Raw genomic sequence first — 22,021 nt, 5'->3', positions numbered from 1 at the left:
AGTAAATATTTCTAGGAGTACATTAGCAGTATATTTGTATAGTTCATTGTACATGCTTGTGTTTTGTAATCTTATGTTTTGGAATTTTGTGTTTTATGCCTTCCTGTTTTGCAGCAAAGCAAGCAAAGGGTTGTTCTCACAGCCTTAGAAGGCATAAAAAGATCTACTGAGTATCAGGGGCGCAGGGCTTTTCACTGTGTATTAAACAGAATTTTTTTAAGGCTATCAGAATTTGATTAGCACTTTTAGGGCAAATGCCAGTTTTCTAAATCTTTGCTCCAGCTACTGCAGAGGTTATACATAAAAGGCAAGCGACAAAGAATGACAAAGATAATGCTAGGATTAGTGGTCTCACAGTGGAATAAACAGTAATGTGCCTAAATAAAACTTGGTACTACTCCATTTCCAGACTCCGTGCAGGATTGTGGAGTCAGTAGTGACTCCCTAGTTATATACTGACATTTGGTCATAAATTAGGGATTTAATGCCTTTGTGCGTGGGTTAAATGTTCATCAGCCGGCATCAAAAGCTACACTTCTTAATCTTGTGGCCAAACCCCTGAGTTTTCTGGAAAGTTGGAACAACCCTGTGGTTTGAGTCAGCCACTTTCAAAGGCTGGTTCTTTTTTCAGATGTACTTTCTTAGCTATCTGTCTGTAAAACGCAGTCGAAGAGTTAAGCACCTTCAGGGTCAGGCCCAGGGACTTCTAGACTATGTTTTAGACAGGAGCTAGCTCTAATCTGAGGTTATAAGTGGTGGTGGTGGTGGATAATACTAGTATTCACACCAAAGGGAATCAATAGAGAGCACTGTTTTTTTGGACAAAATAAGCCACCTTCAGCACAAACACAGAAAGAAGCACTGAAACATGAACGCTCCCTCACCTGTGCTGGTTCATCAGCCTGCTTTGAACAGCTGCAGTCTCTTACACCGCCCCCCCCCTCGCCCGAGTACCCTTATGTCTTGCTTATCTGCTACCCTCCCTTCACCTGCCTCCTCTTGACCTGCTTTAAGATTCACAGTGGGGATTCCTGGGCTAGGTGCTGAACTATAATTGTTCTGTAGAAAAGACTATTATAACTTTATTAGAGATCTTCCCGCCCCTGGGGCAGGGGGCTGTACTCAATGATCCTCTGGAGTCCCTTCCAGCCCGAGTGTCTATGAAATCTGGGATACATGGATATTGGTACAAAACTGTAGATTTTTAACTTTAACCTTTAACAGTCTACATTTACTTATAACATACAATCTTCCGATCTCTGAAATGCCTTATTCTTGAGAGCGCTGACTGCAGGGACCATCCCTTTGCAAATTCTGTGTATACGGATTACATCTCATTTTTCCCCTCAGATTGATTTATGTTTCTTTTCCTGTTTAAAATGTTTTTTTCCCTGTATTCTGTGTAGTTTGCTTAACAGTGAGCATACCTCAGACATCAAATCCTGGAAGACTGACATTGCAAGAGTTAAAGCTGTGCATTTGCTATAACAGTGTGTGTGAATGAAAGGGAGGAAGCAAATGTATGTTGGTCATCCATGGGGTACAAATGTGGAAGATAAGTGCTTGATGGAGAGAGGTGCAATGATTTTCTTTACTTAATTCCCTAGGTGTTTGGGGATGACGTTAATGGGGAAGGCACTTTGGGGTGTGTTCAGTTTTTTAGTTCATGCAGAGCCTTGCAGTATGTATTGCTTAAATCCAAGGGCAGATCTTCAGAGCTCTAGGCATGTTTACTCCAGATTAAAAATGCAAGTGTAACAGCACAAATGGAAGTAAACCCAGGGCTTCCCTGCAGCTATCAAACCTGGTCCTGCAACTTCTAATTCTTAGCATGACCATTTCTAGCACTGACTCCCCATTGCATACAAGCTGAGGAAGGAGGTGTGCTTTGCAATGAGACATTGATGCCGGTATGTTTGGCTGGTTCTGAATAAATGGGTGAGGGGGACTTAGCTGGGGCATTCAGCTCCTTTGGCATGTGCTCAGATTGAATATGGTTCCAGTGGAGGTGCCTCACCACGACTGCAGCTGTTTTGACATTGCATTTCTGTAAGAAATGGTGGTTCAAAGCAAACAAGTTTCGTGTCATTAGGGATTTATGGTCAAATTTAAGGCCTTTAGACTCTACGTGGGAACCAGAAGGTACCCCTTATAGATGATGGAGAAGTGAGGTTATGCGAGTTATTTCCTAGCAACCGATACATGCTGCACTAGCTTCAGTTCCAAGAAGCTTTAAGGTTAAAATGCATTTCACTTCCTAGCAAAGACATGGACCATGGTGGTAAGAGCAGTAGCAGAAGGAGATGGTCAGAGAGAGAGAGGAGGGGAAGTCCTGCTCACTGCTGTTAATTTTTCAGCAATCAGAAAAATACCTGTTCCAAGTATGAACCTGAGTAATAAATAGCACAGATCTTCCCTGCTGCTTCCTCTGTCCTAATAGAGCTTCCCTTCTGCCTTGTCTCGTTCCTGTCCTGACTTTCTTTAAAGTAACATTAATGCTCCTAAAAGCTCCATTCATATGCTGGTGGACTAGGACTTTAAGAGAAGGGACACCATGTAAAACCTCAAGGTAGATGAGCAGCTGCCAGGAGTTGCTGTTGGAGCTCTGCTTGGAAGAGTACCAGTTTGCCGAAGGACAGCCCCATCTGTGGTTTCTATGTCTGCAGGATTTCAAACCCATGTCTTGTGTCCTACAATCACATAAATCAAGTGATCTGCACCTGTGCAACTTGTACCTCTCTTCTGGCTTCCAGGTTCTCTGAGGGTCGCAGCATGCTCTTCTTTCCCAGCTTGGAGAAATCCCCACCTTCCGTACTTGAGTGTGGTAGTTGGACGGGGGTGAGGGTGTGAGGTATGACACAATCAATCCCATGTCCTTGCAAAACCAGACAAAGGACATTTGGCTGAGACTGTTCAGTTGTGTTCTCTAATGGCGACTTATCAGTGGAAACTGAGGGTATAAATTATAGGCTTTGGGGAAATTTCCAAGAGCACTTAGTGTCATTTGCAAAAGTTGCTTAGAATTCAGTGAGACTTGAGCTCCTAAGAACCCTAATCATTTGAAATTAGGCCATAGACTCCCAAGCCATTTAATTTTTTTTTTTTTTTTGCTTAGAAGTTGTCATGGGTAAGATTTTTAAAATATAGTCACTTCAGTTGCACAGGTTCTGGCCAGATCTTTCTGGTTTTGCAGATTCAAGCATCATAGTATTAATACTATTCTGCATTTTCATGGAATCAACAGAGAGCTATTAAAATCTCAATATAATTTTGTCCCTGGAAACTGCCACGTCTAACAACTTTTCATGTTACTTTGAAGTTCTTTCATGCAAGGAAACTTGAACTGATTTGGTTTTCTGTTATCATTAATTACTTGCTGTCATTTTCACTAAATAAAGGATGCAAGATGTGCAGTTTGAAACTTAGAATCAGGCTGCTGAATGAATACCGAAACCGTTACTTCTAAAATCTGCCTTTGAAAATGAATTCATTTTTCACTATAACAAATTTGGATGCAGCTCATTTATTTGAAACTTTAAAGCGGTAATTCTCAACCCGGGTGTTGTTGGCACCCTGGGATGCTACAAGATCTTTTCAAGGGTGCCATGAGGTTGTGAGGAAATAAACAGATAAATGCAAGCTCAGGCTTGTCCCTGCCTGGCCCCTCTGCAAAAAGGTAAGCACTGTAATAAATGAGTTAGTTTTTGTAATGCACTGCTGGTTGATTTACAGAAGTTATGGAGGGGGTGCCTTGAGTCTAAAAAGGCTGATAATTCAAAGAATCATGGAAAAATGGGCTTGGATTAGGCAACCTCTGAAGATACCTTCCAAGTCCTACAGGATTGCCCGTCTAATCTATCCCAGACAGACGTGTCTAACTTTCAGTTGACCACTTCCGAAGAGGAACATGCTGCAGCCTCCCTAGGTAATCTGTTCCACTGGTTAACTGCCTGAAGACTTGGTAAATTCTCCCTGGTATCTAACTTAAATCTACCTTGTTCCAGTTTAAATCTGTGACTATTACTCCTGTCCTCTGTGGACACAGAAAAATTGATTGCCAGGTTCTTCTTCATAAAAGTGCTTTTTTTTTTTTCTATTTAAAGACTTTATAAATGCAAAACTGGGCCCACAATCAGCGCAACAGGCAAGAAAACCATCCAGGTCCATGGATCCTACACATTTATTGCCATGATCCTGATCCTGGAAAATACTGCCGGTGTGAGAGCACCTTTCACCGACCGGCCTCTCCATCTCTGATCTCACAGCCCTGGCTCTCTAGCAAAAACTGCACCCCACCTTCTGGGAATGAAAACCCATGACTTTACTGGACACTGAAAACCAGGGAGTTTTTAACACAAACAATGGCACTTATGGTTCATTTCAGTTTACCTGCTCGCTCTGCTAAGCTGCTCTGTAGGTAATAAGGTCCATTTCCTTGTTTAAATGGTGTTGTAATTTGACATAATTATTTAATCTATTTCAGCTGTAACTACTTCTGAGGACTGTTCTTTGCTAACCAGTTTACTACCCATTTCCCTTTTAAGTGACCGCTTTCATTTACATAATAGGGTTAAACCAAGGTAATTGTTTTTCCTCACACTTAGCTTAAGCAGTACCTGCTGATTTCCCAGATCTGTGGGAAGGACCTTTTTGTGCCTGGAAACCTGTCTAACATCTCTCCCAGTTATCCAGTTGGTTCAATAATGAATATTGACAAGCATCCCATTTCTCTTGTGCAGTCTGGATGGTCATGGCTGCAACAATAATACTGTCAAATCCTTCCTCAGTCTTCTCTTCTTCAAACTAAATCATTCCATTCTTCCAGCCTTCCCTTTTGTTTCCTTTCTGGAGCTCTAATCATTTGCTTTGCATCTTTCTTTTTGAGGTTTTAACATTGATTCCCCCACCCCCTTGAATTTTTCAGAGAAATCACGGCTCTTACTCCTGTTGCTTTCATAATTAATGAATTAAATTTCTTTCCTTCCTTGGGGCTTCCTTTTGACACTTGAAGACAAATAAATTCAAAGTGGCTTGTGATTATACATTTCAGGATAAATTGAGCCATTTTAATTCTTTCCTGAAACAGTAGTATTTCCACATTAATATTTTTAACACTACAACAAATTAAAACCTCACTAGATTTTCTTTATTATTTCTTTATTTAAGAGCAAATTGGTTAGTCATTTTTGTATAAACTAAACATTAATTTAACAGTGCAACTATTGGTTCAGCTATAAAATATTTTGTCTCTTAAGTGTTTTAACAATGTTTTTTTATGTACTCATAGACCATTCTAGGAGGCATAAGTCACGCCTGATTGTGTGTAGCATGGATATATTCAATGGCTTTCTATTTTCTTTGATGAAATAACTACTACTCTGAAAACTTTTTCAGCCCTCATAAGCTATGTTTGTGAAATTCACTTTCTTGCAGTAAATGGACATCTTTGAATGGGTTCCAGCATCTGCAAAATCTAAACTTTCAGATTTTATGCACGTTCGTAGTATTTATGGTTGCAGAAATGATCTTATGTACATGCACAGGATGGGAATATTTCTCAATCTGCAAAAAACCCTGTTGGGGGGGGGTGGTGTTTCCAGGCAGGAGGAACTTGGAAAACTAACTGGTTCTCTTAGGTTTCTCTGCCACTGCTGGAAATAGTGTTGGGAAAGGGATGAAAATGCATAGCTCAACATTGCAAGGAGCTTTCAAACATTATGAGCAAGGTAGAGGCTATTGAGCACTTCACTAAAGACCAGGGATGAGAATGAAGGGATGTGCTTAGTGTAGACTCTCACCATTTCTTCCCAGTAGGGAAGAGTCTTTTGGGTGGGAGACCAGAGAATTCTGCCTCCTACCAACATGAAGGGGTTAAGCATGCTCTACTTTTCAGCCACCTACAGTGTATAGACAGAGGCTTTTATTAAGGGAGGAGAGTGGGAAACCATTTAAGATTAAATGAGTTTCATTTTTTTTATTTGTCCTCCTATGTAATGTTCATCCTTTTCTTATTCTAGAGATGACTTCAGCTTCTCTCCATCAGTACTGAGTTGTGTCTGCTGCAACATGGAACCAGTGCCCTTCAAGGGTGGTGTTAGAGGACTGGGTGGCCTTTATCGAACAGATCACTAACTGTTTCTGGCTTCTCAGGACATTATTCTTGGCCCATATTTATCAGACATTATCCAGGCATAACACAGTGGTTCTGATTTGGATACCTACTAGTTTATGCCGTCATTATCTCCCAGGAGAGGTGCATGAAACCCTAACCCAGCCTTTGCAATTGGTCCTGTAATAGTTAATCAAGGCCTCTTGACAGCAAAATCTATAGGCTATTTCGGTGAAACCATGAGCTGGTTTATAGTTCTCTTTAGAGGTAGGGTTGATAGATACTTTTATCACAGAATGGACTGCAAAATTGTGGCAGATGAGGCTTCTTTGGTTGGTTGCGTTTAAAATGCAACAACAATTGCTGTGTTGTCCATTGCCATTTGGCACCCAGATGATGTAATCTAGCGTGTTACTGGATTAGTTGCAGCCACAATGGTTTTGTCTGGATTAGCAGAAGAGATTGAGATTAGATTTCGGTTCTGCCCAAGATGACTGTAACCAGCTACATCAAATAAATACATTTTGCATAAGTAATAGGGGAAATATTGAGTTAGCTGGAGTAAAACCTATCCTTTGTCTGGTGTGGGCAAAATCTGCCATCTGTTATGGCCTGTGGAAGGCTCTAGCTGTACTGGTGGATATAAGGAAGTTGGATCAATGTTAAATCTCTGGTCTGATGCCTACTGTTCAAGCATTTGGTATACAATTATACCAGCACAGAGGCAGGCTTAACCATAACACAGCAGAGCTGCTGCTCCATTGTAATCTGTACCTAATTCTGTCTAAGACTGGTTGAAATGAGTAAGTAAAACTGATCGGCACATACTCCTTTTTGCACACTGCATTATATTGACGACTTAAAAACCTCAGTAAACATGGAAGAGCTCCAGAAGAGTGCAGCAGAGAAGTTGGATGCAGTATGTTATGGTAGCTTTGTTCTCCTCTAGTCTACCCAGTGTGGGGGTGTGTTGCAGATGGGATAAGGGTTACAGGTACAACTGGCAAAGGTAATTCTTTTGTTTAAAACAAGTAAGTTGTTGCCATTCTGTTGAAATAGCTGATCACCTATTTTAATTGCCATAGAAATTAATGCAATTAATCTGCCATATTCTTCCATATTAGTTTTGCATGAGTATTTCCTTAGTTGGGTCTTGATCTCCATGTTAGTTCAGTATAGCCAAAATGCATTATAGTAGGTGAGAGTAGTAATAAGCTATGGAGTTCAGCCAAACTACTAAGGTCAGGTAAATTATGAGCATCTAAAGGAAAAACTATGGGACAAGATTTTAACTATTTATGTCTATAGTAGATGAAATATTTACATCCCTCGTGATTGGCACCCCTCCATCTACCCCTTTTCTTCACCTCCTTAATCATCAACCTCTTTAATATTTTCAAATCGTTCTGGTCTGTTGGATGAATGTGCTCAGGCATGTTTTAGTCAGTGGAATGGTTCGACCAATAGACCATAACAGCTGCAGAGAAGTTTTTACTTTAAAAAAAAAAATCCTTTGTAGTTCACAGATTGACCTAATAAAGCCAACTTTTGCTTTGACACTGCTAAAAATAATTGGCCCAACCTGGCTGCTGTGATTGTGCTCAAAGTCTGTGCGTTCAAAAGTCTTTGAAAACTGTTAAATATATGCACACAATCACCTTGAAGATGAGCATAGTATTCTCAGTGATTTTAATATAAATGCAAAGCAAAAGCATTTCTTGCTCAGCCACATATAGCCAGCAGAGTTAAATGGATGTATGTTTTCCCTAAGTCTTTGTATAAAAAAAGGTAGAAAAACTAGAGTATTGTGGAAATTAATTTATGCATTTGCTTCCTACAGAAGAGAATGTGCCAGAGTGAAACAGAGGCTTTGATTGTGTCTGTGGTGCAATCTGATTACGTAGCAGTTTGAGAGAGAGGTTATGAAGTTTGATCCAAAAGTGACGGCCTCTTACAGAAAACCTTGTATAACCTCTGGAGGGCACGACTGGGGAGGTAGAGGTGTAACCCATATTTTTGGTGCCCTGGGCAGAAGAGGCGTACCTTCCAGGGGGCCGCTGCAGTATGGGCAGAGCAGGAGGGAGTAGGCAGGACCCCTTAACCAGGGTTATGCTGGTTGGAGGACTTGAGGGCTCTGCCGAAAGCCATGCTCAACAGCAGTGTAATTCAGTGATGGGATTAACCCCCTGGCTGTAAGCTCCCACTTTCTCTTTCATTCTCCCCCTCTTCCTCCAGAACCTCAAGTCCCCTTGGCTCCCAGCTGCTCCCTCCTGCTCTAGCTGCTGGAGGCCATAGCTGCTGAATCGTGCACCCCTGCTCTGTCAGCACCCCGGGCTCATGCCTGGGGCTAACTGTGCTACTGACTGCAGGTATTTTTTTCAGTTTGCTCTTACTTAGGTACAAGACGAAGTAGAGAGTTCAACTGAGGGCTTGTGTTGCTTTTGAATGTCTGTGGCAAAATAAAACTCAAGTAACAGCAAGAACTTTAAGAAAATAAGCTACTTGGGTTCAACAGCTTGCTCTCTCAATTTAATATATTTATTGAGGAAATGTACCAGTATAACTTCTCTAACCATAACGCGCGGTTACAAAACATGTTCTGTATTAATACATCCGGTATTGCTTGTTTAATTCTCCTAAGCACTCTCCCCCCAGAAACATAGTGCTCTGCCATTTTTCCCCCCATTTCTGGTATGTGGGTACCTGACATGCAATATTTTGCTTGTTTTTAATATGATATTTCTGAGTGTCTGCTGTTAATGGGATTTCTACCATCTGGGTGTTGCTGTCTAGAGTATGTTTCAGATATTCCCAGAGCTATCAAACAAAGCTCGTGGTTTCCCTTAATTTAACCCCTTTCAACGATGTCATTTTCTGTCGTGTCCATCTGGCAATTCTTACATAAGGTAACAGGACAGTCCATTATGACTTGGGGGTTTGCTGATTGGAAACCAGGCAGAAGACAGGGTAGATATGCACCTTATAGACTAACTAAATAAGATATGTGTAGAGCACAAGCGTTCCTGATCTCACGTTCACGTCATCAGGTGCATCAGACAACTAGAAACTAAGCATCTTAGTCAAGCTGTATGCCATATAGTCTGCTGGTCTGAAACCTAGCTGAGAAAGTCCCCAAAGAAACCTTTCCTATGGGACAGGTCTTGGAAGGGAGCGAAGAAGGAGAAACGGCTCTGTTCTTTGAAGGAAAGGCTTCCTAGTCCGATAAAGGGCTTCATTGTATGTGTGTGCATACAAAGTCGCTTTCTCTGAAATGGTGCATCCTAAAATGTTACTGCAGCAAGTTCCTAGTTTGTGGGAAAACTGCTGAGTGGGTGGATGACAAGCTGCAGTATTTTGTGTTAAACATGTGATGCATGCCTTGAATGGAAGTCGGACTGATGCTTTTACTTAATTTTTAAGGATTTGGGGTTTTTTTCCCTTATTTGGAAGTAGCTCTGCTTGCATTGCTATAGAGACAGCGCTTGTCCCATTATAGCCTTGTGACAGCAGTAGGATTTGTCTCCAAACCTGTTTTTTCTTGCGTTCCTTGTTCCCATCCTACCCTTCTCCAGTCATGGTAGTTCCTTCCTCATTACTCTCTTTGGGCTGGCCAAGACTGTTTAAAAGAATTAATCATGTTTCAAAGATAACTGTCATAAATTTCCTTCTGCCATATTTTCAGGAAAAAAAAGCATCTTAGTGATGTCTAGAAACGCAGTTGTTTTAAGAATGTACTGGCATCTGCATTCATTGTTACCCCGAGAGGGATTTTTTTTATTTTTTTTGCAAAAATTCTTCTCTGATTGTATTTTGAATCACTGAAAGGCTGTGCGCTATCCAAAGCAGATTGTATAATTCTCAGTAAAAGTCTGCAACTATTTTATTATTTAATTCCTGGTTTAAAAAAGAAGCCCCGCTTAATGAAAGAGCAGTAATTTGTAATGCATTTGTCTGGGACCTCTTGATGCACTGTAATTGTAAGAGAAGAAGTACCAAGTTCACATGGCCACACACACACTCTCATAGTTTAAAATGAATGGTTTTGCATATCATGGAGTCACTGCAAGGAGAATGCACGCAGTCCCGTTGATTTTAGTAGGGCTCTGCTTTATGCAGCAATTCCCAGGCTCAACTGCGGGAGTTAATTTGCCATGGGCAGCATTAACATTTCCAGTTGTGTAACCTAAAAAATGGTTTATTGCCTGACTGTAATATAGTCGGTGTTGTCAAGGCAATGTACTTATTGTTTGCCTTCAAAAGCAACTCTCCCCGGCCCCAAGGTGTCTGCAGGATGGAGGAGAGGGAAAGGGAAAGGAAGGTCCTGTTCGAGGGGGCAGGGAAGTGGTGGATAAGGGAGCCATTGTGTGAACACTAAAAGTACTAGGACCCCTGATGCTAACTGTTGCACATCATTATTTGGTCTCCCAGATTCTGGGCATGTGCCTTGAACCAACTATGATGGTCCTGAAACGAGTTAGGTTTTGAGTTTCTTGACTTTTGATGGGCATGCTTTGCGAGCTTTAGTTCTGGTTTAGTTTTGTGGTAATTCATGTGTCAGTTCAGCAACTTAATAGTTATAAACACACAAAAGACCAAAGCAAATTGTAATTTGAAGCTGGGTTTCTAGATTTAGTTGGAAGTGAACTACTTTACAATCCTTTTTTGACTCTTGTACTCTGTAAGAGGTTTAAAATGGAAAGCTGGGTTGGAAAAGCTGACTTTTCTCTCTCTCTTTTTAAGAAAAAAAAAAATTGGTTGGAAAACCAGAAAAACAAATGTGGTTCTGAATTTCTCTTTACAGAATTAATGTTGACATTGACTGGTGCTTGTTTGTGTTTGACTGCTATTGTGCCTGCTACTTTTGTTATATGTGGGCTCCATTTTGATAATGTTACTGGCCTTTATTTTCACGATCCAGTAAATATTTAATACTCTGTTAGCCCAGGGTGTGCATGACAGTAGGAGGTATACCTCTCACTGTTGCCATAACATCCATAACCATAGCCACTCCTAGTTCTCTGTGCCTAGATTAATCCAGGACTTGAATTGTTGGGATTTGCAGTTTGTGCTGAAAGTGGTTGGCACAACAGTGTGGAAAATTGCACTCTGCATACTTTCCCTATGCTTTTTCCTGTTAGTCTCTTAAAAATTATAGGAAATGAGGGTGAGAAGGGGCCTCAGGAGGTCACATCTAGTCCAGCTCCCTGCTCCAAGCAGGACCAGCCCCAAGTACATCATGCCAGGCAAGGATTTGTCTACCTGGAGCTTAAATACCTCCAAGGATGGAGACTGCACCACTTCTCTGGGAAGCCTCCTCCAGTGCTTCACCACTCTCTTTGTTACAGAGTTTTTCCTAATATCAAGCCTCAACTTCCCTTGCTGCAACCTGAGCCCATTGCTCCTTGTTCTGTCTCTGCCCCCACTGAGAACGGCCCAGCTCCATGCTCTTTGCAACCCCCTGCAGGGAGGTGAAGGCTGCTGTTCAGTCCCCCCTTGGTCTTCTCTTCTCCAGACTAAATCAGCCCAGTTCCCCCAGCCTCTCCTCACCAGTCCTGTCCCCCAGCCCCACAGCCATTTTCATTGTCCTCCATGGGACTCTCTCCAATTTGCTTCCTCAGATATTACGTACAAAAGCAATGTTTGCCTCTTATGGCAGGCTCCTGTTTGGGTCAAGGATTGCATATTCGCCATTAATTATGCCAGTGCCCTGAAATCTGTGACTTCATGATTCCAGTTGCTGAATAATATATTGAGCTATCTTGATACTAGAGAAACAGTTTTGTGTACATTTGTTCCTATTCTTTGCATTGGATGATTAAACCTTGGGGAAAAAACAGCGCGCTGCCTCCATTTAGTTTATGTAAGTAGGTAGTTCCACTTTGCTACTGAAAAATGTGTTTATTTCTAGCAAGACCTAAAACTTGCTTTGACAGACTACACATTTTCATTAATTGGCTTAACTAGTGCACTCAGCATTTAAAAGACGAGTTTAAGTAGAGGAGGGAATATACATGCTTTAGAAGTGCTAAATTGTTTATTATAAAGCTATCGCCAATAAGCTGTGCTATAAAAATCATCCTATTCTCTCTTAATTTACAATAATTGATTAGACTACGTTACCTTCAAATGAAAAAAAGTACTCAGGATAGCTAATGAAGTTCTTATATGGCTCTGTGCATTGAATTACCTTTGTGGGATGCGTACTTTCAAGTGACCCATGGAGTCTTGCTCCTTGGCAATAGGTTGGTCTCCTCATTGCTACTGTAATGTGAGTCAAGGGAGGGGACTGGCTGCATTGTTAATGAGCATACTTCTGCTGCCTGAGCCAGTGACACAGGTGACATTTTGAGATTTGTTTAAAAAAAATAAATAAAAAAAATACAACCACCCAAAAAACAATTAGTCTGTTTATTGTCTCTGTTAATCTTTGCAGGTCTTTTAAACAAGATCTTTATAGGCAGCCCTCTTGTTTCAGGCACTGCGGAAGCATCCCAATCTCTTTGCATTTAGACTGTTTATACTAGGCGTTAGGTAGGATTTAACTGTATCATCCCATTGTGTTTTAAGGCTATATGTGTAGCTTTTGGCTTGTGAATTCTGTTTTGGTTCTAATCTGCGTGTTGGCCAAGATCCAATTACTTTTTCACCATAACATATTTTTAAACTATGGGTTCAGCTAGGGCATGATTTAGTCTGTCGGTTGACGATTTCTGCGTGCATTGCTTGTAATGCACACGCTAGGTAGGCATATTTGTGTGCATGCCAATACATGACTATACTCTTGTGAGGATCCCGTCCACTGAAACTGTATCCTTTACCATTTGCAAAGCTGTAGTTTTTCTGTAAGATGACATGGTGCAAAGAACAGCACCATATGCTGGAAGTACACCTGTATGACATTTTTTTCGTTTTTTAGGAAGTACTGTAGTTGCCCTGAACTAGTCGTTGCCAGTTTTAAGCCATGTGTCAGCAGCATCAATCTTTTTTTCAGTGTACTGTACTAAGAAATTAGTCCCTTAACAGCATGTCAAAGAAGCATAAACTGTGTTTTGAGTTAAATGATATGATGAGCACCTCTTTATAAGCTTGTATCTTGTTTTGTGTTTAAGCTCCTGTACTTTAAACTTCCTGGTTAAGTTCTAGGGGAACACTTAAAAAAAAATAAAAAAAATCCTGCAATGTTAAGTGTTATCCCAGAACAAATGCCTACAGTCTGGTTACAAAGTTGAAAGTAAACCTTCAGATTGGAAGTGTTGACAGTCCCTTCTCAGCAGTGCTGTTACATTTCTTTATTTAATTTTTTTAATTGACAGAATGCCTGGTTCGTATAGTAGTGAGAAATGCAAATACCGGCATGGTTTCCAGCTTCTACTGGTGTATTTAAAGAGGCTGTTTATAGTGCTGGGGTAGAATAAAGCCATGGGGTAGAAAATCTAGCTTGGTGTAGTGCATCCTGCCATGTATAGAAGAGAATCTGGAATCTGTAGAATCAGTCTCCTGAATGTGTTGGTTTAATCTATGATGCTGGTAAGCTCACATTGTGTTTTTAAATGAGCATTGTGCTATGCCTTTAAACCACTGGGCAGTTTCGTGGATAAGATTTAGTTGCTGCTTTTTGCATTTTTCCTACATACATGCATTTCTTATGCGTGGAGCCTGAATTGCTGTTCTTAGCAGCTTGCCTTTTAAACATCTCTCGCGGTCATCAGCTCCTGGAGGTCACCAAATAGATCACGGAGCTGCAGAGTGGTCCCTGATGGACACCTGCATGACCGGCTGCTTCGTCAGTACTTCAGGCAATTTGTGAGCTGTTCAAGAGGGGGGGCACTGAATTAGATTGTTGATAGCGTCCCTCCAAGACTGCTATTAGCAGCACGCTACTCTGTGCTTCTCTACTGCAGAAGACAGAGTGATATTTGTGTTCCCACAGCATGTTGTAAAATGCATGAGATTTTTGCTCATCCTCCTTGGAAATAAGCATAGGAAAATGAGAGCAACCTGAATCAGAAGCTGTTAGAAGAGCATGCAGGAATCTGCAGCAGTTTATACTTATTCTTTTATTCTGCCTTCCTAACTATGGATTAGAAGAACTGATTATTTTTTTGCAATGGGCTTTTTCCATAATGGCATTCTTGTATTGTTTGGTCAGAGCTTGCACAGGAGGAAAACAGGCTGCTGAATTTAGTCACTGATCTCTATTAGCCGTGGCCTAAGGCTATGCTGAGATTTATATCCCATTTGTATTGTTGCAGCTCAAAAGAAGAATGTTCAGAGGATGACAAGTGTATTCTGAGTAGGTATGTTGTTTCATTTTCATATGAAACCCATTTTTTTTTTCCTGCTACCATTGGTCAGAAATCAGGTTAATAAGAGCAGAATGTAGCACAATGCTGCAGTGTCCCTGTTTTAAGGTAGAACAATAGTATTACAAAAGCTCTTTAAAAATTAGCTGCTTTTATTAAATAAAGCTGCATTGTGCTGGTGTTCTCAGTGCAGTCTTTTTTTTTTTCTTTCTTTCTTTTTTTTTTAAACATATACTGCAGTCAACGCTTCCCTAACGAGGTGGCACTATTGTTGAGTTAGAAGGATAGAATCATCATATTGCTTTAGGGGACAGCAGGATTTAAAAGGAGATGCCTCACAGCCCTATTTTACAGATTGGAAGCATCGGTTTAAGGGCATTGGCAGAATCGTTTGCTTGTTCCTAGCAGCAGCCACTGCTGTGTCAGGAGTGTGGAATGGAAGTCCTAGTTGGTAGTCTGTTATGGAAACGCTGTTTACTGTTATTGTAGTACCGTGGTGACAACATGCCATTGAAATGGAAAACGAGCTCTCCTGCTATCTGGAAATTCCCAGTTCCTGTGCTTAAAACATCCAGGTCATCGCCACTTTCTCCAGCATACATGTAAGTGAGAGAAATGAGGATAATAAGGTGGGATTGCTTTCGTGAGACTCCCCTGTGGCAAAATACCCTGTTCTATCTTTAATGACATTGGCACTCAGAATTTGATCTTCTTTTTTCCCTTTTTGTATAGAACCTCTAGTTTTTACCCTGTTTTCTTTTTCCCATGATGGATGTTTTGTGTCGAGTCTTTCCTTTTTCGTTGAAATGCAGAGAGATTGTGCAGCCTGAACCATGTTCCCAAATATATATAAATGTTCATTGGAAAGTTCATGTTATCGTCAATTTGTGACACAGATCTCGGATTAAGAAGTCTAAGTGTCTAGGCAGGCTTCATTCATAGGAAAGGATAACTCCCCCCTGCTTTTTTACACGTAGATATCAGACATGGACCCACCTGATTTATTGTTGTGTACTTTGGTAGGTATTTTACTTCTTGAATGATGAAGCTTGTTTCAATCTTTGTTTTCTTAATATGGAAGACAGTAAATGAGCATCATTGAACTTACCTTTTGTGTGACACGTATATTTGTTTATGCAGTTCGTATATGTACCATAGGGTTTTTATACATGTACATGTATTTCAACATGCATAAAATGCCTGTCTGAATTTGTTTAGGCAGAGCTTCTATTTCAACTTTGCATTCTTGCTTTAAGTTTTGTATTGGTGTATACAGGTGGCTTTTTCTTTAGAAGCATGAAATAAAGCCAAATATCAAATACACCATTTTTTTCATTGTTTTGGTTTTTGAAGGGTACAGTCACAAAATTTTCTTTACACTGGGAATGCTTATTTTCATATTGAAGTGCATTTCATATTGCAGACAGTATGGTATGTAAAAAAAAAAAAAAAAAAAAAAAAATCACCGTAATAAAAACAGCTGACTTTTCAGTAGTATTCTTAGCTTCAGTAGTGCCTTAGCTATCGTGTTAATGCTTTGGGTCTATATTTGGATTTTAAAAAAATCTTGTCTCAAACCTTATTGTATATAGTTGTTGCCTTTATCTGCTAAGGGGATATATTATGATGCCTAGATGTGTTTATAGGTACTATAAATATTTTTTCTCTTGTGGGGTCAGTCACTATTCGTAAGAGGCAAAGTACGTCTAATTCCTATTGTTCTTGTTTGAGAAGTAACGTGGTGAGAGATGACACACAATATATAGTCTCTTCATTTGAAGTGTATTTTCCTGCATGTACTGCAGATGTTTTATCAGACTTCCACCAAGCTTGTAGTGTTACCTCAAAGCAATGTTATTTCAGTTAATTAGAGGCTCTAAATGAGAGAGACATTGTCCAAGACAGTAGTGCAATTCCCATTCCTTCTTTGTGCCTCCCCCCCACCCAAAAAAAAAAAAAAAAAAAGTAGTAGTTTTGAGGCCTTTAAATCAATTTTGGGAAAACTGTCGTTAAGTGTTGTCTGGTATTCATCTTGGTGGATTTTCAAAATCATGAGATTTAAGGGACGGTAAGACTTCAAAAATTAAACTGTTCAGAGGTCCCTGCTGCTCGTGCAGAGTAAGTTAACGTACTTCATGTGTCTGCTCTGATTTGTTCCCCTTGCTGGCTGTGTGCTCCAGCATCTTGCATTGGTATGTGGTGTTGGCTGGACCAATGTATTCAAAATATTTGGAGCAAATTGGTAAAAACACTTCACTATTCTTACAGCAGGCGTGTCTGAAGCATGTGGGATATGAGAACAGCAGCTTTCACAGTATTGTACTGCTAGCGTTTAACTGTCTAAGCCCACATGTTTCTACACTGGTACAATGCTGGCATTAGCAGGACTCTTACATGTAATATAAATCTATGCACGTTAAAAAGACGGAGAGCAGCATTACAAAATGGAACCAGTTTGATCAGACGATATGTCCGATTCCAAAAATAGCATCCTGATCCAGTTGTAAGGATACAAAGGTGATAGAAACTCATGTTCGTTGGAAAGATATTATGACATATTTGTCTACATCTCCATGCTTGCATTTTTCTTTTACATGCAGTACTGTGTATGTGTAAGCAGACCTAACCTTTTCCGATACCATGCCAAAGAATAAGCAGAGAGTAGAAACATAAGTATTGGTAATGTAAGCATCCTCTGACTTAAAATGACTCCTTATTGTTCTTAGAAATATAGTTCCATGTTTCCTAAATACTACTTGCAGTCAGGTATAATCTGAACAAACCCGCATTTCTCTAACTGGTTAACTCTGACATCTAGTGAAGTGATAATCCTAATTTATATTAACTTTATAACAAAAAGGTAAATATGCTGCCTACTTTAAGGTTTTTAAAATATTTTTTTCTAATTGGTGAAGTGTAATATCCCACATTTCAGTTGTTCTAGAACGGTTAACTTTGACTCCAAATATTTCATCCTGTTTCTGGTTTCCAAATGGCCTACCAAGTAGCTAGAGCAAAAGAAAGGGGGTTAGTGCACCTATAGTTCATTATATTTTTTGACTCCTTGCTAAGGGCAAGGCACTTAACTCCTGCCTTGGTTTCCAGATCAATGTAAAATGGGCTTGTTACACCATATTCTGTTGTAGTTAAAAACATGGAGTCTAAAGCTTATGAGCACATACAACGTTTTGATCGAAAGTTGCCATGCGAGTAAAAAGGGATCACTGTTATTGCCACCCAGAAAAGCCCTGTATATTCTGTCTGGGTCAGTTTAGAGCAGATTTATTTGTGACTTGGTTTGACACTAGTTTGAAAGGCTGCAGGAGCAGTATAAAGAGAGCAATTTAAGGGAGCCCCCGGCTGGAATCGGTTTGCATAGAGGTGGTAAGGAGCAGCGCGTGCGTTGTGAAGTTGTTTTTTCAAGTTGAGCCTGTGATTTGTAACCTGGGGTAGGCAGAGCTCTGTGCTCTTTAGGGACGCTAGTTGGGACTTTTTCAGGGACAAAATGCTGCTTCCTTGGTACTGGAAAGGAGAGCGTGTACCACGTTTCATGACCCCGACTTGCCGCCTGGTGATGCTATGGATGCTTCTGTCGCTAATCGTTAAAGCAGAACCAGCACGCAATCTGTATAAATATTTTCAACTCATGTAGAACAGGAGGAGCAAATTGTTCAAACTGTCAGATGAAGGTCCAAATATCATTTGATGAAGATATACCTGAGTAACTTATTGGCCCTTTTGTTGAACCAGACAAAGAGTTGGAGGTTTTTCAGTGAGCCGTCCTTTTGGCATATGTATCGCAATTAAAATCTGGTAGAATGAGAACTGGGATGCTGTCACATGAGCGGCATTTTTACATGCAAAACCACTTGACTTCAGTGCACGAATTAAAAGAACTACAGATGCATGTGTGTGTGTATGTGGGGGAGGGGAGTTATTTAAAATTACTTTTAACTTCATGCCTCTAGTCTTGCTCTCCAAGCATCAAAGGGGATAACATAGACTTGTGCTAAAATCTGAAGACTAGAGCTGTTGAAGCAAGCCAGTAATCTTATTTGTGGAACATAGGTTTAAACTTGCTTGTTCTATGTTGACTGCTCTTGGCAGTATGCATCAGGTAGTATTAGTCTGGTCATATAAGCAGTTTTCATGAGAGCCACAGAGAAAGGAATACAGCTATAGATGAAGAACAGGATGTTTCTTAGTGTTTAGGGATGCCTTGAAAAATGCAATAAAATATTTACGTGCAGAGACATTGAGTCTATTTAAAATGAATGCATTGGAGTGGGGATCCTACTTGCTAGACAGTGTTAATTTGCTCACAAAATACTGTTTTGGGGGAGATATATTGGTGCTGACTGAGTGGTCTGGTTGGTTAAATGTTTCTTAGGTTCCTTCGTCACTTAAATTAGTTTCTATTGGGATGTTGCAAAAGAAGTTTCCCCAAAGCCAATAAACCATTATATTCTTCTCTCCCAACTTATGCAAATCTCCCTTTGACATGTAGGGAGACCAACTGGAGAGAGTCAAGTACCACACTGCATCTCTGAAAAGAACTGCTTGTCATCAGTAACAGTAAAACCAATCAATCAGTCAGTTTTGCTTTTAACTAGAAATCACGAAGATGCTTTCAGTAGAGGATTTTTTTTATCTTGGCACATCTTAATTGGTTACCAGAAGGGTTGCAACCTGTTCTGCAAAAATGAACGCACTTAACTGAATGAATAATTCTTCAATATGTCTTGGTTAAAAATAAGTCATATTAAAAAACTTGAAAAATATCCAGTTTATAAAATTAGTGCCTTCTGGCTTTCTTATGTTTTACAGAGATTTGTTGACTTTTTTTTTCTTTTGGTAAAAATGAGCCCTTCAGTTTGGTTTTGATGGTGGACTGGGTAGCATTAAGAGAAATAAAGTAGCTTAAATGATTATGCAAATACCTTGTCATCAAAAGGTGTACAAATTAGTGTAGCTCATGCAAGTCATATATATTTTTGTCTGGAGTCAGGAAATTGCAGTGGAGAAATGGAAGTCATTTACCATATAGAAAAGCAGAATGAAGAGTAATTCAGTGTTAGTTTTCAGCTGTTTTTGGTGTATTTTCTTGTTTTGGTTAGTTGTATCCTATCAAGCCATTAATTACACTATTAGAGATGTTGGGTGTAATTTATACTATACAAGATACATATGTTTAAATTTGAAGTGGAAATATAAATGAAAAGGGTTTGCTTATGTAAAGTAATCAGTGTACCGGAGATCACCCATATAGTTTCATAGTTGGTCGGGTCGGAAGGGACCCGAGCAGATCATAGAGTCCGACCCCCTGCCATGGCAGGAAAGAGTACTGGGGTCAGATGACCCCAGCAAGGTGATTGTCAAGCCTCGTCTTAAAGCCCCCCAGGGTAGGAGCCAGCACCACTTCTCTTGGAAGTTGGTCCCAGACCCTAGCTGCCCTGATCGTGAAGTCGCACCTCCTGATAGCTAGCTTAAATCTACCCTCTGCCAGCTTGTGACCGTTATTCCTGGTCACTCCTGGCGGTGCTCGGGGGAACAGGGACCCCCCCAATGCCTGCTGATCCCCCCTGACTAGTTTGTAACAGGCCACAAGATCCCCCCTCAGCCCTCTCTTGTGGGGGCTGAACAGGTTCAGGTCCTGTCGCCTCTCCTCGTAGGGCCTGCCCTGCTGCCCCCTGATCATGCGAGTGGTCTCCTCTGGACCCTCTCCATGTTGTCCACATCACTCCTGAAATGCGGCACCCAGAACTGGACGCAGTCCTCCAGCTGTGGCCTGACCAGTGCCGCATAGAGGGGGAGGATCGCCTCCCTGGGCCTGCTCGAGATGCATCTGTGGATGCATGGCAAGGTATGGTTGGCCTTCCTGACTGCATCCCCACACTGCCGGCCCGTGTTCACCTTGGCATCAATGATGACTCCAAGATCCTTTTCTGCCTCTGCACTGATGAGAAGGGAGTTCCCCAGCCTGTAGGTATGGTGCTGGTTGTTCCTCCCCAGGTGCAGCACCTTGCACTTATTGGTGTTGAATCCCATGCTATTCTCATCCACTCACCCCTGTAACCTGTCTAGGTCCAATTGCAGCCTATTCCTCCTGTCTAGCGTGCCCACATCCCCCACATCTTAGTATCATCAGCAGATTTGAACAGGGTGCTATTTACCCCCTCGTCCAAGTCACTGGTGAAGATGTTGAACAGTGCAGGCCTGAGGACCAAGCCCCGGGGGACCCCACTGCCCACGTCCCTCCAGGTGGAAAATGATCTGTCCACCACAGCTCTCGGGGTGCGGCCCTCCAGCCAGTTGGCGACACGTCTCACTGTGGGTGTCGACACCACAGCCCCCAGTTTCTTAATGAGAACGGGGTGAGAGACAGTGTCGAAGGCCTCCGAAAGTCCAGGAAGACGATGTGCACTGCTACCCCTGCATCCAGCAATTTGGTGACCTGGTCGTAGAGGCCACCAGGTTGGTCTGACAGGACCTGCTGCTAGTGAACCCGTGTTGGTTGCCCCTAAGCATAACCTCCCCCCGGCCCCTCGTGGACATGCGCCAGGATAACTCTCTCAAAAAGCTTCCCCAGGACCGAGGCAAGACTAACTGGCCTATAGTTCCCTGGGTCCTCCTTCCTCCCCTTTTTTGAAGATGGGAACCACGTTGGCCTCTTCCAGTCCTCCAGCACTGCACTGAGCACCACGAGTGCTCGTACAGCCGTGCCAGGGGCCCCACCATGACCGCAGCCAATTCTCTCAGCACTTGGGGGTGGAGATCGTCCAGACCAGCTGATTTGAATACATCCAGTCTCTCCAGAAGTTCCCTGACTAGTTCCTCAGTTCCCTAACTAGTTCTTCAAGTTAGCTCTTTCTAAAGAGACCTTCTTCCGTGCCATCTGTGTTAGAAAATCATGTCCAGTAAGTAACAATTTTGATGGCCTGCTGACTGTTTAAGACGGGTCACCCTATATTCACACCACAGCAGCTACTCTTCTGTGAATTTTGCTAGGGTTTCCCTTTTAAGCAATGATTTTCTGTCTAGTTTTAGGATTTCAGCTAAAAATTAGCATATGGGTGGTTAGGGGGAAAATCCATCCAGAAATTCATGATAACAATAAGTAGAATACTTAAATCAACTGAAATATGAAAAAAATAGTATATATTATTTAAAGATTCATAGATTGTAAGGCTGGAAAGGACCTCGGGAGATCATCGGGTCCAGCTCCCTGCACCAGGCAGTAAAGATAACTGGGGTCAGCTGACCCCAGCAAGGTGACTGTCTAATGTCCAGTTGAAGATTTCCAGGGTAGGTGATTGCATTGCCTCAGGAGTTTTTCCTAATGTTGAGCCTGAATCGGTCTTCCAGGAGTTCATGTCCATTACTCCCGGTTCTCCCCTCGGGTGCCCTGGTGAACAGTTGCTCACCGAGTCCTTGATGCACTCCCCTAATGTATTGGTAAGCTGCTACCAAGTCCCCTCTCAGCCTTCTCGTCCTCAGGCTGAGGAGTCCCAGATCCCTCAGCCTTTCCTTCCATGGCATGCTGTGTAAGACTCTTCTTTGAACTCTCTCAAGCTTGCCCACGTCCTTGCTGAAGTGCGGTGCCCAGGAC

General features: G+C 41.4%; 1 protein-coding gene across 8 annotated transcripts in view; it reads left to right on the top strand.

Moving 5' to 3' along the window:
- The window catches only part of KLHL13 (kelch like family member 13), a 108,236-nt gene that overhangs the window by 40,410 nt on the left and 45,805 nt on the right, over positions 1–22,021 (top strand). For 2 of the 8 annotated variants that reach the window (XM_090059239.1, XM_090059233.1), the window contains exon 1: positions 14,902–15,014. The exons of the other annotated variants lie outside the window; for them this stretch is intronic. In XM_090059239.1, the coding sequence (XP_089915365.1) occupies positions 14,917–15,014 (98 nt within the window). In that variant the 5' untranslated portion in view covers positions 14,902–14,916. Of the gene's footprint in view, positions 1–14,901; positions 15,015–22,021 lie in introns of those variants that run through there. 8 annotated transcript variants of the gene reach the window in all.

The sequence above is a fragment of the Crocodylus siamensis genome, chromosome 8 (assembly GCF_052110815.1).
Source record: "Crocodylus siamensis isolate JL-2025a chromosome 8, ASM5211081v1, whole genome shotgun sequence".
Taxonomy (NCBI): Eukaryota; Metazoa; Chordata; order Crocodylia; family Crocodylidae; genus Crocodylus; species Crocodylus siamensis.
This window is presented reverse-complemented; position numbering and strand designations above follow the sequence as displayed.